The sequence below is a fragment of the Camelus bactrianus genome, chromosome 3 (genome assembly GCF_048773025.1).
Source record: "Camelus bactrianus isolate YW-2024 breed Bactrian camel chromosome 3, ASM4877302v1, whole genome shotgun sequence".
Taxonomy (NCBI): domain Eukaryota; kingdom Metazoa; phylum Chordata; class Mammalia; order Artiodactyla; family Camelidae; genus Camelus; species Camelus bactrianus.
In genome coordinates, this window is record NC_133541.1 from 71697761 (window position 1) to 71718257 (window position 20497).

General features: G+C 37.6%; 1 protein-coding gene across 12 annotated transcripts in view; it reads left to right on the forward strand.

Annotated features, from left to right (window-relative positions):
- PAM (peptidylglycine alpha-amidating monooxygenase) overlaps window positions 1-20497 on the forward strand; it is a 188980-nt gene that overhangs the window by 96353 nt on the left and 72130 nt on the right. For all 12 annotated transcript variants that reach the window (XM_010971454.3, XM_045507869.2, XM_045507870.2 and 9 more), the window contains exons 6-7: window positions 1836-1921; window positions 3309-3392. In XM_010971454.3, the coding sequence (XP_010969756.1) occupies window positions 1836-1921; window positions 3309-3392 (170 nt within the window). The remainder of the gene's footprint in view (window positions 1-1835; window positions 1922-3308; window positions 3393-20497) is intronic.

The following is a 20497-nucleotide window of genomic DNA, read 5'->3' on the forward strand; positions in this document are numbered from 1 at the left end:
AAATTTTAGTAGCTCACAGCAGTGAGATACCAAGTGAATCACATCTGACAATCTCATTTCTTAAACTATTACCGCACGAGGCCAAGGAGGAAGGTTCTGCTTTTGGGTACCTTCCAATACCATAAGCCTTTTAGCACTCTTGGCACAAGGATGTCACAGACATTTGTTCCAACACACAAGTCTCACATGATAATGATCCTTCATCCTAAGTATATTGTTCTTGACAGTGAACAGGAAGAAACCACTGTTTGATGTGTTTTACATTGCACATTACCCAATTTCTTTCTGCAGCCTGATTTATAGAAGCAAGAGCATTTGCTCAACATAACCTTGTGGGGACCTCCTGGTTCCTGGTCCTTTATTCATAGACGGGTAACAGTTGTCTGCACTTACGGCCTGTCCTCTCACCCCCTTTCTGGCTGTAAGCAGGGAGCATGTTAGGACTCCTTGTATCTGAGTATGAAGAGACTTCTTACCCGTGGTTTTCATATCTGCAGCCTGAGTGTTCTCCAGGTTTCTAGACTCAGTTTCCAACCTGTTTAGGAAGCTGCTACTGTCTGCCTTCATGTCCGTTCCAGGCCATGGGGCACTGCACTTTTTCTCCTGCGTGAGCCAACCTCCTGGCCAAGGATCTGTATTTGTCCTCGTCCTTGACAGTCTTCAAAACTTTCAGATCTGCCTAATCTCCTGACTCTGACCTTGCTTGGTGCCAGTTTCTCAAAATACAAATATATAAAAGCAACATGAAAATGTCACCTAACAGTGTTTTGAACAAATCGTGACAGAACCAACTAAGAGATGTAGTGTAGTGGGAGAAAAATGTGCGGTCTGGGGTCAGACAGCATACCATTTATGAAGTTGGGTCTACCAGTGTAGACACCGAGGTGCTGGTTGCTGTGCTGGGTGCCTTACGCTCATCACACTGCAGCCCCATCAGAGAGGCTTCCATGCAGGACCTGGGCCTTGGAGGGCTGGTAAATGTGTCCAAGATACACAGCTGTGAAGGGGAGGTTCTGGGACTCACCTCCAGATACACCTTTCACGGCACAACACTGCCTCTCAACAATGAATCTTTAGATAAAGTGAATGTTTTGTTAGATAATGCATTACCCAGGTATGGCGCTTTGAGGTTTTATGAAGTACTTTCATTTGCATATCATTTGATTTACAGAACAACTCTGTGCGGTAAGTATAACTATCCCTGTTTTACAAAAGAGAAAACTGAGGCTCTGTAAGATTAAGTGACTTGCATAACATGGAGCAGTTTGTAAATGGCATAACCAGTATTCATAAACTTAAAAAAAAAGCCACAAGAACCCCGTAAGTGGGCTATACTCATATTGTTCACTCTGCTGAGGGCAGGCACTGCGTTCTGTTTGTTGCTTAGCCAGATTTATTACTAACACTGCTTCCCAAAGGGGAAACGTGTGCGACATTTCCTTTAGCCCACTTGCACGTTTCCACTGTGTTAGCTTTGGTTTACATGCGCTCTTTGTGTAATGCTTACTTTTTGCCTGATGACATAGAGTATATTCCACAGAGGGACATACTGAATTGTAAACTGTGTATCTGACTCACAGAGTTGTTTCATAACAGGCAACTAACAAACAAACACAACCCCCTTTAGTTGTGCTTTTGCCACGTACAAAATTGTTCTTTTCCCCAGTCCTCATTACAATCTTAAAGCTCCTAAGACTATACTGACTGTATATTGATGCACTTTTCTTTACCTTGTTTTCAAATACCTCTCCCTCCCTACTCCTCCCATCAGGACTGATTAATATATTTAACTAATTGAATCTTCGTTTACAGCTACTTTTTATTTTTTTCTTCAGGTTTTGTGATGAAGGAACCTGTACAGATAAAGCCAATATTCTATATGCCTGGGCGAGAAACGCTCCCCCCACCAGACTCCCCAAAGGTATACCTGGGGCCCCTGGATATCCTTATATTAAGCTGCTTAGTTTTTGATTCCAAAGTACTTTTTATTATATGTTCTTTCCAACAGCTGTTGACCATGTTCTGTGTTGCAATTTCACACAAAAAAGTACCTGTATTGCCTGCTTTGTATTGAAAAGGTTTTACTTAGGTAGTCACTCTGCGTCTCTTTGCTAAGTAATTTGGCCACACAGCCGTTTAGGTAGAATTAGAAAATAACCGAGTATGCATCAGGCCACCTTTGGCCTAAGGCACACTAGTTCTTGACAGCAGGAGCATTTCACAAGCCAGGAGAGCTAGGCATTAAGTAAATTGCTGTTTCAGCAAACAGATTTTTTTAATAGTCCTGGCCCTGGGTATTTAATGTGATGCCAAACCTCAGCTGGCTTTCTGAATTCATTTCTAACCTGTTTATAGCTTCCAATGTGTGTGAAGTTCCAGATTCTCCTTTAGTGTCTGGATCTTAATATCAGAGGGAACATGCAGTTCTGCTACAGAGTAGCTCTGCCGTGGTTCAGGGGTGGCTCTTGTGATGCACGTGTTCCCCTCTGGCCCCCCTAACCCATGCCAGCACCAATTGATGTCTGTTTTGCTTTACTTCAAATGAGTCTCAGAATCCTCTCTAGAATTTTCCAGGCAGCCACTATCAAACAAGTTTGGAGACTAATAGGGAGGTATGTCATAGATTTGCTGACATTTTTAAGATCTATTAGTAGAGAAGATTGAAAAAAATTTTTTTCTCTGCCTGTATATATTTTCTCTGTAGATTTTTTTTTTAGCTTACTAGTAAACTCTACTAATGGTAAGACTCTTAGGAACCCTTCAGAGTCCAAAAATTTATTGCAATACTGGACTTTGCAATCTAGTAAGTAATTTGTTTTCTCAATGACATTTTTGCAGATACTTGTTTTTATATGGGAAGAAAATTCCCCTCAAATGCTCTTAAGAAGTCAATTTCCTATATTCAATCAGAAAGAAAATTGAATATGAATATGAAAAAAAAAAACAAAATGAAAGAATGGGTTTATGTATGTCTGTTATATAATCAATAGGGACAGAATTTTGTTTTGTTTTATTCTGTTTCTTGAAAAATGAGTGAATTTTCCTCTTAAAGTTTAAGTGATTGCTCTGGATCTGAAGTGGGGACTATGAAAAGAATTCTGTCAGACCTTTGAGAAGGAATGATAGATTATATTAGAAATTTTCATTGAATGCTATTTTATTTCCATTTCCATTTCCATGTGATGTAATTTCATATGTTATATGCTATTTTACTTCCCTTTGGATTTCATAGTTCAGCAACTTTTGATTAGCTCCATTTCAGACTTCGTTTCTAAAGCATTAATTTCTCATCTTTTGTAAATCTTCAGGTGTTGGATTCAGAGTCGGAGGAGAAACTGGAAGTAAATACTTTGTACTACAAGTACACTATGGGGATATTAGTGCTTTTAGAGGTAAGTTTTGAAATGTTGGAACTAAGCACAATGAAATGTTGGAACTAAGCACGACTGTCAACACTATATTGTTTAAAATATATGTACCAGCTATTAGCTACATAATAAATGAAGAACTGACCACATCCTCTGCCCAATAGGACACAGCTGCTTTTGTTTCCTATAATTTGGGACTGTTCAAGAAATGACTTTTATTTGGAAAGTTATATTCTCTTATGCACATATGCTCTTATGCATCCTATTGTGCTTTCTCTTATGCTGACTTTAGGGTTCTTTCTCTTTCCAGGGTAGCATCTTATCCACCTCCTATTAAGAGATTCCTTCTAAACAGCATTGTCAGAGAGAATAGGGACTAGTAATTTATTTATATTACTAGAAGAGTCGGTGTGTTCTGCAATAGCAGGGAAGTTCTCGGGCACTGAGGTTCATGCCAGTGCTTTGTCTGTAGTCCACACTTGCCACGACGGGAACGCGTCTGTTGTGCACTGCAGTGATGCACAGACGCCACCCGCTCCTTGGAGATGGCTGAACACTCCCTGAGACACTTGTTGGTCTACCCGTGATTACTGTGCGCTTCCTTTAAGTGCTCTTTTTCTTATTATAGAATCATTGACATGAGGAAGGGGCCCTGTTCCCAAGGCAACCGAGACCGTGCTTGTTATTCCTTCTGCTACACTTAGTCAGACTGCAGCTGCATTCCAGGTTCACACTTTGGTGTTCATGGGAGTGTAAATATTAAGCAGTCTTCTCCTTGACTTGTCAGCCTTTCCACTTTGTCTTGCTGATTTATACATATTTTCCTCGAATTCTCTAATTTAACATGGTACTTCCACTAACTAACCTAACACATTTTCCTCTTTAGATACATCAGCTTTCTATCCAGCAACTAAGTCTAGAAGTACCTGTCCATCTCTGTCTATGAAATATCCTCTGGGGCCTTTGCCGAGAGCACCCCTCAGTGAGAGTTTCCATAGGTTCTCAGCAGTCAGCACTGGGACAATATATGCAGTCTTCCTCTGGAAAAGGATGCTGGAAGGAATAAATTTATGTAATTGAAAAATTATAGTTAGTACTGCAATCAGATAGATTACCAATTAAACAAGCTCCTATGGACCAGCCCATGAACCTAACTTCTAAGTAAAACCTGTTTTTTAATAAAAATACGCTTTGACTTACATATAAGTAGCTTTCCATTTTTGGTACAGAACCTAAAACCTTAAGCTGTTGACTGTAGTGCTGAGCCAGGAAAACAAAGGAATAAATAACGTTCGTGTTTGAGAAACAAAGAGAGAAATTATCTGCTCTAAAAATGTACCATGTTGCTATCAGGGGAACAAGCAGATTCTAAGACTGCTGACTTCCAAAGCATTGACAAGACTAATTTTTCCTGAGAGATGAGGGGGGCTTTCTCCAGTCACCACAACTAACGTAGCTGGTCATACCTACACACGCCCCAGCCCTCCGCCCCGTCCCTCGGCGGAACTCTAGACTTGACTTTTCAGCCTAATGTCTCTTAGCTTTGAGGTGCATCCTTACAGATACTGCACTGATACCCCAGGGAAAATGGATGATACATGCTATACTGGCTTTTAAAATGTGTTACTGTAAAAATTTGAATTTCTTTATTACTGAAGAGGAATTAATTTTGTTTTATAATTTATATTTAACTTGGGGTAATTAAAAAGGTACTGATATTTAATGTATAAAAATATAGTTTTTATTTACTGTAAGAGACTGATTAGAAACTTTCATATTAAGTTTTCATTTTTCAATTTTTTTGAGAACCATTTTTTGGAAAGAAGGTATATTTCGGGGATAAAGTAGGAAGATTACTGGTCCTGTAATTCATAGATCTTATTATGATATAATAAAAATGTAAACAAAAAATTTCATCCATATAATTCATTCAGTAGCATTACATACTATCCTGTGCCTTAAGCTATACAAAGCTTAGAATAGTAAGTAAACACATGGGAAAATATCAAATCTCACTAAAATAATGAGAGAGCATTTTACATTTATTTAATTGGGTACAAGTGAAGACTGAATTATAAAACCCAGACTGCCAGGGCTTAGATGAATATGGCACAGTTTGGGGAGAGCTTTGTGAATTTGTAGTGTTTTGGAAATCAGCTTTACCACATTACAAACATTTTATGTAAAACATTAAAATCTTGCTCTAGGCTTTTATCCTAAACTAAAGGAACAGTTTTGTTGGGTTTTTTAGTTTGCTTGTTTTTTAATGAGCTACCTACCCACAGTTAGCTACTAATTAGCTACTAATATGAAAAACTGGAAAGTTAATAAATGTCCCTAAATCAGGACTAGTTAAATAAATGGTATAACAACAAAAATAGCAAATCATAAAATTTTATACAAACTACATAAAACTGTATATAGGCTTGTATGTTTCCAAGGATTATAAGGAACAAGGAATAAAAGGAAACAGTCAGTGAGCATGAAGGACAGGATTGTGTAATTTTCTTTTCCTCTACAATGTTATAACATTTTCTTTATGCTTTTAAATTCCACAAATATAAGCACTATGTTAAGTCCTTCACTACCTGCTAGTTAGTGTGCTACATTCCCACTCATACCCTCCTGACAAAAAAGGGTTAAAGTAAATTTCTGTGTGCCTGATTTACTATAAGGAGTGACATACTTCTAAAGGGTTCTATACTGTGATTGCACACTTATCTCCAGTTGCACCTGGAAGTGGAATTATATCATCATATCTTCTAATGATTAGAAATGCTTTATATATATATATATGTTATATATGTATTATGTATATGTATATACATAATTGTCTTACTGTCAGTGAAGATTTGAATTTAATCATGTTAAAATTATTGGAGATATTTTTAAGTATGTAAGTTTTAAATCAGAAGCAGACTGACACTATGAAGAAATCACTGCACTCTGCTGAAAAGTAGGAAAATATTTGGCTTAAGAGTATGAGCATTTTTCTGCACAGTGAAGATTTTTGAGAGTGGAGAAGCCTAGGACTTCTCTTTAATAAAGCATCAACAGTGAAGGTAAAATGTCTTCTAAAGTTTGTTGGAATGCGATGAAGTATCAGAGAGAATATAACCTGAAGCCAACTGGGTATGTTTTGGACTGGGACGTCTAGTAGTGGGAAAAGATTGGTTGTGATTGTAGAGTGAGGCCTGTGGGATCACCTGAAATGTTTGTTTTGTTTTGTTGTTGTTTGTTTTGGAAATTGCACAGAACGTGAAGCTGTAAATGCATCATTTAAAGGGAGCCAACTTTATTGAATGCTGTGTTATTCATCGTGTCAGACCTGGGCTAGTGCTGGGTATACTAATCTTCCTGCCTGCAGGAGTCTAGTACATTCTCGCAGGAGAGACAAGCACAGGAACGGAGTGTTTTCAGGCAGTGATGGAAATGTATACCAGATTCCGAGGCTGTGGAGAGGCAGAGCGTACAGGTCTAGGGGAACAGGCTTCTTAGAAGATGGAAGCGTTGCAGGGCTTTGAATGGTGATCAGGAGCCTGCAGATGGGCAGAGACAGGAGGAAGACAGGTTCTAGACAGAGGTAGAAGCATGTGCATAGACCCAGGGGCGTGAACAAGCTCATGTCCACAAGGAACTCTCGGTGTTTTGGCGCTGCTAGACTGTGAAATGCAAAGGGAGAAGTGGCAGGAAATGAGAAAGAGAGCTGAAAGGTGGGGACCAGACCGTACAGATCCCTGTTAGGACTTTTTCTGAAAGCTCCCAGAGTGCTTCTCAGCAGTAACCTGATCAGATTTTCACTTCAGTCTCAGGCTTGAGGGCATGGAAAAGCTCCTAGCCTTATGAAGAAAGATTGGGGCATTAGGAGGCCAGAGGGGAGGGCCAGGTCAGGATGGAGCTCTGGAAGGCTAGAGGAGCTCTTTTTTAAAATGTAGGCTTTTTAACTTTTTATAAATGAATATTCTATGGAAAAGAGAATGTAATCTAATTAGAAATGAATGTCCAGTATAAGCACAGTATGGGATCACAGTTAGGTGATCAAACACTAAGGCCAGATAGCCTGGCAGTGATGCCTGCTACTTTTGTTATCCTCACCAGGTTCCTAAACCCCTCTGCCCTCCTCATCTGTAAAATAGGATCATAATGGTTCGTGCAGAGGTATCTGGTAAGGACTCAGTGTTAGCTACTATCATTATAGCCCCTATAAAAGGCTTTATTTAAGGTGACATAAATCCCTCTAAATGCAGCCTTTCATCGTAGTTGCCCATAATATAAAGAGTATGTTGGTTACTTTTCAAGAGTGTTAAAAATTTTTCATTGTATTTAGACACAGAACTGTATTCATGTCTGTCGTGTTGACACTGAAAGTTTCCTAATTATGCTCCATTACTTGTTCTCCAGTTTTCTGGCAGTTTTTGTTATTTATAGTTCAGTTGTACAAAGATAAACTACAAGACCACGTCCCTGCCCGTAAGGAAATTAGAATAACAGGAACTAGAGATTCCTCCTGGTCCTTTTTCTTTCTGCCAATTTTTTCTATAAAATCTTATTCCACAGAGAAAATTCTCCTGAGATTGTTGCAGAAATTTGCTACATTTCTTCTGGATGTTTTGACGCAGGGGAATCGTAAGAAAATTGGCCTTTGCTTTCCAGAGTTTCTGGCATTAGCTTACTAGTCTCCAGCAATAACTCATTTCTGAAATTAGAAAACCTTTGCACTCACCACCTACAGTTAGAGCCGATATCTTAAAAGAATTTCTTCCCAAGTGCATAAGCTCTGACTGTCTTGGAGTTGGCAAAATTTCTAAGCTACAAACTACTTATTGTCCATAAGCTCTTGGTGCATATAAGAAAACTAACAGGTATTATCAAATGCACAGACCACACACACACACACACACACACACACACACACACCCCGTGCTTGTTTCCACCTGGTCTTCACAGCCCTCGAAGTACACCTACATTTTAGCATGTTCCTGGGACTATAGCTAAAAGATTCATTTTCCTTAGACTAAGTATTTAATACTTACATTCTAAATGAGGTGAATGAAACCCTAGGGATCCTGTTTTCAACTCTCCATTATGTCAGAGTAAGCTCTAAGAAGTTTCTTCTCCAAATTTCTGGGCTTATATTAGTAAAATCAGATCACAAAACTCTAGTTATGACACGTAAGGAACTAATCATTTTCAGTAGCGGGTTTTCCAGAAAGCTAAGGCTCTAAGTCTTAAAGTACTGTAACCTTAAAACATTTTGGACAGAAGTATTTCCCAAATGCATTGTGCCTCATGAAATTAAAATAGGTGGCAGGTGTTAAACGCCTACAGCTGTGCTCGACACAAAGCAGCCTAGCAGTAAATGTTAGTTTCCTCCTTAGTCCCTCCGCCTTTTCTTCATGATTTGGGGATATTATTCTGGGTATCAACTACTGCTCAATGATTTCCCTCCAAACTTTAGGAGTAGGCAGAGTTATTTCATGTTACTGGGCTTGTTGCCTTCTTCTGTCTGCTTTCCCATACTTTCCGTAGCTTCCCCTATTGTCAAGCTACTACTTCAACAAATTTTAATTCAAAGAGAGCAGCACACAGAGGCAAAGATGAATAAGAACAAAAGTCTGCTTTCATATAGCTCACCATTCAATGTGGGCAAATAGAAATAAAACAATAATTTTAGTCGGATGAGCCAGTACATTTAGTACAGGAGGAGAGGGGGTTGAGAAGCAAAAAGACCCCACCTAGTTTAGGAAAAGATTTCATGTTGACATTTCGATTTCCTATAGGCATCCTTCTCCCTTGTTCTGAATTGATGATGTGGAATCTAGGCAGCTAATTTTCATATAACTGTTTGCAAGTTTAGAATAAATGGGCTCTAAATTGAAGTCCTTAAAGGGAAATTTTAAAATAAAATCGTAGGAACACTCATGCCTGCACTTCAGACTTGATTTCTCCTTGCCCTCTTTGTGTTGTTCCATCCTCGCTGTGATCTGTTTCAGTGTGGCTTCTGATAGCTAAGTTCCAGATGGGTAGGTCTTGCTAGACATAGGTGTACATTCATGAAATACATGCTCCGCATTCGTGCACATACACACACACCCTGACACACACATACGCACACTCACACGAGGGTTCCCTTCTCACCACAGCTGAAGGAGCAGTAGAGTGAACACGAGAGAATGGAGACTGGCAGGCAGAAGGGAAATCAGGATTCTAGAGGAATTCTAATTCCACTGTGACCCCTGCCACATCTCTGCTTCTTATAAGACTACTGCCAGGAAGCTATTGGAAAAAGCTCTGAAATTGTGAGCCCAGGAAAAACCCCTGGCTAATGCATTTTTGAACAAGATGGAGCATAAATCAGTGATCAGGGCAGCTACACTTAAAATTATTTCATTCTAGTATAAAACAGACTAGTCTGACTTCAGTGTAAGCATTAGAGGAGCTCTTGACTCCCTGATACGTGATTGCAGAGATAGAGGGCCACTGGTGAAAGATGACTCGCCAGTGCTTCCTGTGTTGTATTTTCTTAATCTCTTCTAGTAGCTTCCTCCTGCACGCTTTCTAGCAAGACGTACCAATCCTGCCTTTATTCCCTCCTCTGCAAAGTAAGGGGTACTGTGGATTGGGGTATTTAAACCCATGTATTTTCAACTTTCCATGTTTAAGTCTCCTTTGAAATTTCAAGTGTGGAGGGTGTTCTTAATGCTTCCTCTTCCCTGGGAGTTGCCTGAAAGCTACTATCTCTCCACTGAAAGGGAGACAGAGATGGCACCTTTCTAGCATTTGGCCTGGCCTTCCCTGAATAGAACCTTGATCTTTTAATCCAGAGTGCATACAAAGTGACCTAGTTCTCAACTCCAGGGACAGTAGTCCTGTGGTCCCAGAAAGGTGCACCTGACCTCAGTTCCCCTTTTCTCTCCCAAGGCTGCAATACTGGTGCCAATCAGCAAGTCTTCATTTTTCCTTCCTGACCTCCCACTTTCTGTTTACCTAATATTCCTTGATGTAGGGGCACAGACTTTTATTCAAATGCTTTGCAACAGATGTGGTTTGGAATTAAGAACTTTAAACCTTTTTGAAAGTTACTCAAGTGCTTAAATCATGTATTACATTACATCACCTCTAGGAGTCTGGGGCACTATCCCTAATCAAACATGTTAATATTCCTTAAGCAAAGTGTCACACTACAGGGATAAAGACAGATCATAAATAGAACACATTCATTCGAATCAGATTTTGTGGCCAAACATTATGAGAAAAACCTCAGGCTTCCAAAGCTTTTCAGGTTTCAGAATTGCAAAAAGTTCTAGTATTGAAACAAAGAAACCTATTCCTGAACACTTGAGTTACTGGTTAAAATACTAACAAGGTTTGGAAGACTCTGGATATATCTAAATATTTTTCCATTAAAATCACCTTTCTCAAACTTTATTTTTCACTTTTTGAAAAATACAGTAAAACATTAAAAAGAAAAGTGAAAAAGTCACTCACAATACCCTACTATTTAAAAAATCTATAATATGAGGTGATGGTTGCATGTACCTGTGAATATATTAAAAAGCCAGTGAGTTGTACACTTTAAAGGGCTGAATCTTATGGTATGTAAATTATATTTCACTAAAGTTATTGAAGAAAATGTATATAAATTAAAAAGAAAAAAATCCATAATACCTTCTTCAATCCCACCTCCCTTTCTCCCCCAACCCCCACCTCCAGATAACTACCATTTATACCTGCCGGTTTTCCATGTGCTTATCCCAACATGTTTATACACACAGAAACCACAGATATGTATATTTGCACTTTTTTGGACAAAATTCAGATCGTGCTGCTGCTGTTTTTAATTTAACAATGTACCCTGGGCACATTTGTAAGATAGCACACATAAAGCTCTTCTATTATTTGTAATGGCTGCCTAGTATTCTGTTGTGCAGATATATTATAATTTATATATACTGTTCCCTATTGGAGATGTTTAAGTTCTGAGTGTTTTGCTATTGGAGCAATGCTGCAGTGAACTTTTCCACGTTAGAAATGTTTTATGTAACTGTGCATTACTATTGCAGGGTAGATTTCTAGAAATGGGATTTTGGGGTTATGGAGTGTTTAAACCTTAACAGATTCCACCAAATTATGCAACAAAACAGCTTTTCCAATTTACAGTTTATAGTGAATGAATAAGCCCCATATCCTTACCTGAACTAGACGTTTTCTCACTTGAAACATTTTGCCCAGTGTTTGCATAAACCAAGGAACTCCTTGTACTATTGCATTAAAAGGATTAGACTTAGCTGGAAGTTCTTAATAGAATTACCTCTAAAGTACATAGTCTACATCAGGATTTCTCAAAATCTGATCTGTGGGCTACCTGTGCCAGAATCTCCTTGGGGTGCTTTTTAAAATGAAAATTCCTGGTTCCACCCAGACCTGCTAAATCAAATGCACAAAAAGTAGAGGCGAGGCAGTGGTGTATTGGAGCTGGCTCACATTGACTCACGAGGGCCAGTTGTTAATTTTCAGATAGTTTGCGAGCTCATTTTTAATTAGAGCCATTGTTAAAAATAACGACAGTAAAGACTCAAAGGTCATCATCTCCTAATCATTCTACTACATTTTACTATTTTCTGTGCTCTTGAGGGTATTTATGTCTGTCGTATCTGTGTGGTAGAAGTTCTATAAAATGATGTCTTAATCGCTTTTGTCTTCCCAACTCAGTGTTCAGTAATGTCACCTTGGTAGCTTGAAGTCAACCATGGTGGGAAAATTTACACCATCGAAATTGACAAAGGCTACAAATCAGTGGTTCATAAATTACCTTGTTGGTTGTTTAGGTTTAAGAAAGTGATCAAAAAGATGTTAGTAATACAGATTATTGTGAATAGCAAAAAAAATTTGAGGAAATATTCTTCCAGGATTCAAAAACTGCTATGCAATACGGCAGAGATTTTGCTTACTTCATCAACGAGCAAGTGCAGTTCTGACATATATCTTTGTTGTTTCAATAAATAAGAACATCAACAAACATTCTTGTCTGAACTACACTCTTCAGTTACAACCATAGGTTGCCTAAGGAAAAATTCAGCAAAAATTAAGTAAAGAATTCTGTAAAATTCGACTGGTTATACGGAATTTAAATAAAGGGCATTATATATTTTATTTTTTTTATAAATTGTGTCCTACACATCTTTATATTAATAAAACTATAATAAATGTTTATTTACACATACACACACATTTTTGTCAGAGAACCAGTGTGTTACCAGCGCACCACTGAGTCCAGGATTCTGAAATTTTAATGAGCTCCTCAGTTGATTTTTACACAAAGTACTCTGAATCTTTTACACTGAATCTCAGATTTTCCTAGTAAAAACTGAAGTTACTTCTACATCTTTTTTTTTTCCTATACTACAGGTGTGTCAGGGAAGTCTCCTGGGGCTTGGGACATGAGCAGAATAATTTACATTTATCAAAAAAAGTATGATTAACTCTCAATTCTCTTAAGAAAAGGGGAGCTTTGAAAGAAGAAAATGTATTTAATTACTCTCTGGTTATTCTAGCACATTTTTATTTCACTAAGAAATTTGATGGACAGTTTATTTTTATTCTTAACTTTTTCACAAAATTTCTTGTTTGGATTTTAAAATGCTGTAGTAGTAGAAGCACTTACAATGCATATATGACCTTCTTGGGCATCCTCCCTGTATATAGGGGTGCACATGTTCCTGTTGACACTTAATCTAGATAAACCTTTTGGAAGAATAAGCAAAAATAAGTTATATCCTTCCAATTTTTACATTTTTTATTTTTAAGTAGAATGTATGGAGTCACAGGCACTAGAAGGTAAGAAAAAAGGCAGAGACCACGACACCAACTCTGAGAGAGAAATGATTGACAAGAAGGTAATGTTCAACCTGCTTGAAATTCCATAGCCTCTTCAGCCTTTTCAGATAAAGGGAAGAGGTGGAAACGTGGCTGGAAAAGCATTGTTGAAAAGGAAACCATGACTTTTATTTTCTTTCCTTATGAAAAGAGTAAAAACCATAGATCTTATGTGTTGTGTACTAATTCATTTTTAAAGCACTTGTTTTTGACACCTGAGGCTGAGGCTTCAGGGTAATAGAAGGAGTACAGCGTGACTGGAAGGGACCACCTGGCCCAGCCCCGGCACTTAGCGGAAATGGAAATCAATACTCAGAAAGGTTAAGTGACTTTCCTAAGGGGGTACAGCTACTAGTCCAATGCTATTAAAAATGAAAAGAATTTAATTTGTGTTGGATTTCTAGTTTGTAGCTTGTCAAAGTTCATGTCTGAACTATATAAAACAAATAATTCAGTCAGTACTTCCAGAAGTCCTTTGAATACTAGGAACGAAGAGAGATGAGCTCATTCACGCACAGTAGAATAAATATGAATGAAGATTGGAGCCGCTTACCTCATCTCATTTATGCCTTTTCATTCTGATGTATGAAGTAACTCACTTCCCTTATGTAGGGATATTTCTAAATCAGGTTGCTTGATAATCCCACTGATTTCAGAAGAATTATAATAGGATATTCTTCATGTTCTTCCCTAGCCTTCATTATACACAAGCAGCTCGTTCTGAGTCATGGGAATGATGTTAGGACTAATCAGTACCTCGCAAATGATCCAAAAGAAGCCTATAAATCTTGCAATATTTTTTGGCTGTTGCCAATCTCTTCACACAAATGTAAGCCCCCTGATTCTCTACCTTCTTGGATTTCAATTTTATTAATCATCTTCAATTTGGAAGGCTAATGGTCCTTATTCATCTCATTCATCCATGGGACACCTGTTTATTTTAATACCTAAATATGGTCATTAAGTATTAGGAATTACATTTTTATTCATTTGGTTTTGAGAAGATATGCAAAACACTGCAGTATTATTATTTTTTAAAAGAATATATTCAAAATGTTCTTTATCCCTTAAAATGTGTTTTTTAAGCAATTTAACATTGTACAATATAATATTTAGCCTAAGTGATGTCTTTTAGGGAAAGAAAAAAACTTTCCCTAATACTATTTAGTTTTTCACATTTTGCCTTTATTTCCCAGTTGTTTTCAAGAAAACCTTATACTTTACCTTCATTTACACCTTTGCAGTTCATGCTTTTTAAATTACTCATAATTATTAACTCCTTTTTTTGAAGCTGGTCAGGGGTACATAGTTATTGACTAGTTAATTTTTAAAATTAGTAGCAGACAATATTTCAATTTTAGCAAAAAAAAAGAAGAAATACAGTTACTTGCCTATGGGCTCGCATCAAAATTAGGAGGTACAAGGCATTTTTCCACATAGTCCCCACATACTCCATCCAGCTGGTTTCTGCACCATCCCTTGCTGCTCCCCTCGTGGCCTTGGCATGTTGATGTTTGCTTACTGTGTTGTAGGAATTCTGGTAAAAGATGGAAGTCATTAGATGGAAATGCTAGGATTTTTACACTCCATTTCCTATTTTCTGTTAATTCCTTTTTTAAAAGTTAGTTGGCTGTCTTGTAAAATGCAAAAGATACCCTAAGTAAATACATGACCAAAAAGGTATTTGATAAAAATCTTTCAAATGTAACATTTAATGACATTTACAAAATACTCTGTTAGAAGAATAAAATCCAACCTGTTACCGAGCTCAGGTTTGACTGCACACTGCTCCAAAGCCAGTAATTTGAGAGGCAAGTGTGAATAGAAAGGAAAAGTGCTTTCATCAGAAAAGCAAGCAATCTGGGGAGATGGTGGACTCCTATCCAGAGATCACCTCTGAAGATCCTGCTCAGCCATGAAAGTTTTTAGAGGGAAAAATGAGGGGAAGAATCTGAGAGAACCATGGAGGCAGGAGGTTGGGTTCTGCATCATTCTCCATTGTGTGCAGACTGGCGGACTCTTTCTTCAGGTGTTATCTTGCCCCGTGGTCTGCCTGCAGGATTGCTGAGGGGGCTGTTGAGGGAAGAGAGCTAATCATTCTTTAACTGCTTAATTCTTCATTCTTACTTCTTTTTATCTAGGAAAAGAATCAGCAGGTTAAACAAGGCATGGTGTGCATTCAGAAGGCGTAAGTCAGGAGTTAGTTTCAATTGCATAAGTGATCTCATTCCTGTAATTAATTTCTTTTAAGGTTAGAGGTGGGGCAGAAATGAGCGAATAGGAAAGGGGCAAAAGAGCTGCTTTCAAACCTTCCCTTGGCCTGGAAGAGACCCTTCTACGCTCCCTTTCTCTGCCAACTGAAACATTACCCTCCTCTTCATTCAATTTGGAAACCCTTCATTTCTTCTCATTCCCTATTAATTCTTCTTTTCTCCATCTTTGAAAACTTTCCAGTCTGTCTTCTTGAAGGGATGGATACCTCCCCTCCTCCACACTTTTCTAGATCCATTTCTTTGCAAGTATTCCTGATCTTTGTTTCCCTGTCTTAAGTGTAGTGTATCATCTGTAATTACAGGAAGGAGAATAAAATCTGGGCAGTAACTGCAAACCCTTCCAAACTGACCCTTTATCTTACAGTTTGAAGACTTGCTTAAGGTCTGAGGGAATTTTGAGAGAGAGTTTGGGTCAGTGAGGGGTTTCAGTGTTTTTCCATACTACTTCTCAACTCAAGTGCTTTATGAATGTTACTTTATTAAACCTTCATACCATATTACAACATAAACATAATGAATGCAAATTAATGCTAAATCAAATATATGAGCTATAATATTCAAAGTCTATTTCCTAATTAATACCAAGGACTACATACATGCAAAATTATATGTAAACTAGATACTTTGGGTTTATTTTTTCACTGAAGAACCAAAATACAATGTTTTAAGTCAATAAAGATAATTGGGTTGAAAATATAGCCACTGATTTTAGGTTGAGCTCCAAAACACATATATCCAAATTAAATTATAGCTTTTACAGACAGTAAACTTCCTGTTTTCAAAACAAAGTAGGGTATTGTTGCCACTAGGTTACCCTCTCTTTGTTTATCAGACATGAGCATTTGGAGGTTTCAGTTAAATAAATGGAGACCACATTGTTGCACAAAGTAGTTGAGAATTCCGAAGTGGGATGAAAAGTAAACCTTTTATGTATATTTAAAAAAAAACCCTCAAGATGATTCATAAATTCATAATAAAGCACTTTATATGAAAAATATCTTAGCTTTATATTTCAAAATGAATTTAAGTTTCTTTGATTAAAACTCTTAAAGTTCCTTCTCATTCCATTACTCATTCTGTCAAGTACCTACCCTGTGGTTCCTGGACTTTTACAGGTACTTTCTGCCTTGAGTGGGGAAAACAGACAGTAATTGAGAATGCAAAAGAAAATTTAGATTTTCATTTTAAGAATGAATATATATTAAAAACTGAGATACGGAAGTGAAAAGTGGTTGATAGGACTTTTCACTGAGAGAAAGGGGAAATAATAAAATATTTCTTAGTAACCAGGTATCATATTTAAAAACTGTCCAACCAAAGCTCACGAAGTTATAGTCGACAAGGTAGTTAGAGGCACCTGGTTTACCCAAAAGACAACTTCAGAAAAACAAATGTTTAAATATGCTGTGTACATATTTAAATCTTTAAACATAAAGATTTAAAACTTAATGCCTCAGGATGGGGACCCAAGTGTAGGGTCTTTGCTTGATCTGGGTGCTGGTTACAGGAGTCTGTTCGTTTTTTTAATTTCCTGAAGCTGTACCTCCTGGTTCATGCACTTTTCTGTATATTATAGTTCAACGAAAAGTTCAAAAAACAATCAATAACTTAAAAACTCCGTGCCACGTTTTGAAAAATTCTGTATTTACCTAAGATTGGGGGTTTTGTCTGTTAATTTTAGTTTCTTAGAAGTGTGACCGTGGAGCATGCTCCTAATTCTGAGAGAAGATGGAGCGTAAATCATAAGCCTCACTGCAGATTCTTTTCCTTGCATTCATAAAAGATGGAAACAGGAAAGTGCTCTGACATTAGTTGTGCCGTAACATTCTCCACACACAGAGCGATTATAAAAGCTCCTTGGTGAGCCTGCCTGCCTGCCTGCCTTCCATTTGATCTCTTTTGGGAACAGCACAGGCCATCATTTGTGGAAGTCGTCCTCTTGCTGGATGGATAAATGCATTTTCTCTTCCTTGCCACGGGACAAATGGAAGCTAGTAATTTCTAGTCCCACAGCAGTGAATGCAAAATCAAAAGAGGCTAACTCACTGCAGTGACAACTTCAAAAGGAATTCTTTTTTGAAGATTTTTTTTTTTTGGTAGTGCTAGTTTATTTAGCACCGAAGCTTGTCTGCTAAACCAGCTCTCAACAGCTTTCAGGCAAACCTCTGTGCAGTTTGTGTTGTGTGTTAACAGTGCCCCTATTTCAGTTATATTTACTAAGCAGATACACATTGGCCGTGACAGCTTAAGGTGTTAGTGGTGCTTTTTGAGTGGAGACTATTTTATATCAATGTATCTGGAGTGTCCTGATATGATGAAAATATGCTTTCAGGAATCTGAGTATTCTCTAGGAGAAATTTAGTGGCTGAGATTTTGTTTTGAGGAAACACTAACAAAAAAATTTAATATATGCATTTTCTGGTTAATTTGGAGAATCATCTTTTTACTGAGTACTATACAGTGACTGTAGGACCTGCATTTATAATCCAGATGGTACCGAAAAAACAGTAAAGGAGCTGTGTCTTACCTTCATTAAAACCCGGGTTCCATTCAATGTGCCGGGCCCAGAATGAACACAAGATCCTAATCTTCTGTTCCCTCCGCAGTTTCCTACTTGCTTCTTATGCTTGTGTCCATCTCTCTGCTGCTGCAGGGTTTTAGATGTGCAGAAACAACCTTTTTTATATAATAACATAGCCCAACAGTATAGAAATAATTTTTTTTAAACAACGTGGTCCAACTGACAAAACTGACAGCAATCTGTTCCAATGCTAAGGAAACCAACTGTGTCAGATCTGTTAAGAGATCTCACTCTCCACTCTCCTAAGGGATTTTGCAAGTAATTTTGACTCTGAAATTTTCCCTGACTTTTGAAATGAATCCCCAAGTAGTCTATTCTTGGTCACCTTGGAGCCATGATTAAATCTCATCATCTGTCCCATTCATTTAATGTTGTTCATTCAGAACAAAGAGCCATATGATAAAGACCAAGCCAGCTTAATAGTCAAACAGTTATTTCACTATCTATGTACATACATTATTGCAAAACTATTGGTGTATATTATGATAGTCTTGATTCATTTTGTCTATTTGTTCAAGACAATAAGAAGGTCAGGAAGGTGGCCTTTAAATTATGTTCAGAACACTCTGAGAAGGTGGAAGGGTATGATACGGTTTACTGTTTGCTCACAAATTTTCTAAAATACATTTTAATTATTAAAGATGTTACTTCTTTGTTTTTCAAAAGACTTGGCTATGTTTCCAGGCATGCTTTTTCCGTACTTCCGTAAGGAAAGGGTGCATCATCCAGAGCTGTGGTTGGGATAGTATATAATGGGTGTGCTTTATCCTTCACTTTTATCTTCCAAGGACAGTGCAGTGAACTGAAATCCACTCTATAACTGGCTTTCTGAAGGACTTTTCCAATTAGTGGGATGTAGTTTATAACAATACATTGGTTCCCTCAGGATAGATGGTTAACCTTTTTTTCTTTTTTCCAATTGAAGCAGGAAACAACCAGGACATGAGCTCATGAAGTGTATCTCTTGAGGGAGACATTAGGAGAGACCAACAGACTTCTAAGGATCTAAGATGTAATAGGTTATTATCATGCATTACTCCACATACTTACTTGACTACTTAGCTATGAATCCAAGCAGGAACTACAAGCTATTATTAGAAAAGCAAGCTAAATAGTTTGGAATGGATAACCTCATATCCCATGCATTTACCTCCCATTAAGAGAAATGAACTTCCTACTTAAGTGGATTTCCTTAAGTATCACTGGTTACTTATCCATTCTTGCTTAAATCCTTTGTCTTAGCTTCAGGACATTTCATAGATAAAATGTCTTGGAAGTCTCTAAGAAATAGAACCCTTTTTTAAAAGTAAATAATGTTTACTAAATACTAATATTCTAGAATTAGATTTGATACCCAGGCATGTCACCAGTTAGCTGAGTTACTTTGGCCACCACTCTTCATCTCTGTAGCCTCTTTTCCCCTGTCTATAAAGTGCAAGAACTGATTCCATCATATCCAGGGTCCCTTCCAATTCTGAAATTTTATGAGTCTGTATATTTGATGAAATACCTTGCACTGGTTATACATCTCGGCCTCAGCAGAAGAGAGCAATTTCTCAGAAAAGGGAAGCTGATACCCTTGTGGAGCAGTCATCCAGTTTTCATCTTACTCAAGATTAGATTCTGATTGAATGCTATTTTCAAGTTTCGTCTAGAGTCTGGAAATACTTGTTTCTTTCATTATCAGACTGTTTCAAAGTCTCACCACTCAACCACTGGTACTGCAGTACTCTCCTATGCTGTGAGGTGCTTCTAAGGCATTATTAGACTTTATTTTACATTTCTTTTTAAAACATGATTCTTTTAACTTTTTCACTGTTAATATCTTCATCATTACATTACAAAAGCTTCTGGTACATACATGACATTATAATAGAACGTAATGGCATAAAATGAAATTTGCCTCCCAGTGTCATCTGATACCTATCTATTGAATGACGTTTCATCACCACATCTTGAAATTCATTAGGCTAAAACCATTTCTTACTGAAAGAGAACAACAATCATGAAAGATCCCTTTGACAGAGATGTCTTGGGTTCAGTAAAAACAGAACATTAATAGCTAAAAGTCAAGTGTTCCAGAGGACCTTGGAGAGAGAGTGTACCTATAGCTCAATCCAGTAAAAGAGAGCACACTTCACCTTGGAATTAGAAGGTTAAAATAAAATAAATAAGATACCGAGAAAGAACTGCTTTCAGGATTTTTGCATGATGATAGCTATACAGGATAAATATAAATTGAAAGCACAATTTCAGTCTCAGTATAAACATTGCCTCACTCTTTTTTTCTACAAACATAGAACCCTATTGTACTAACTTCTAGCCCAGAACTCAGAAAGAAGCAGGGTGTCTTGAGTCTGATCAAGAGGAGATTTATTACTAAAAGTCATGGAAGGACC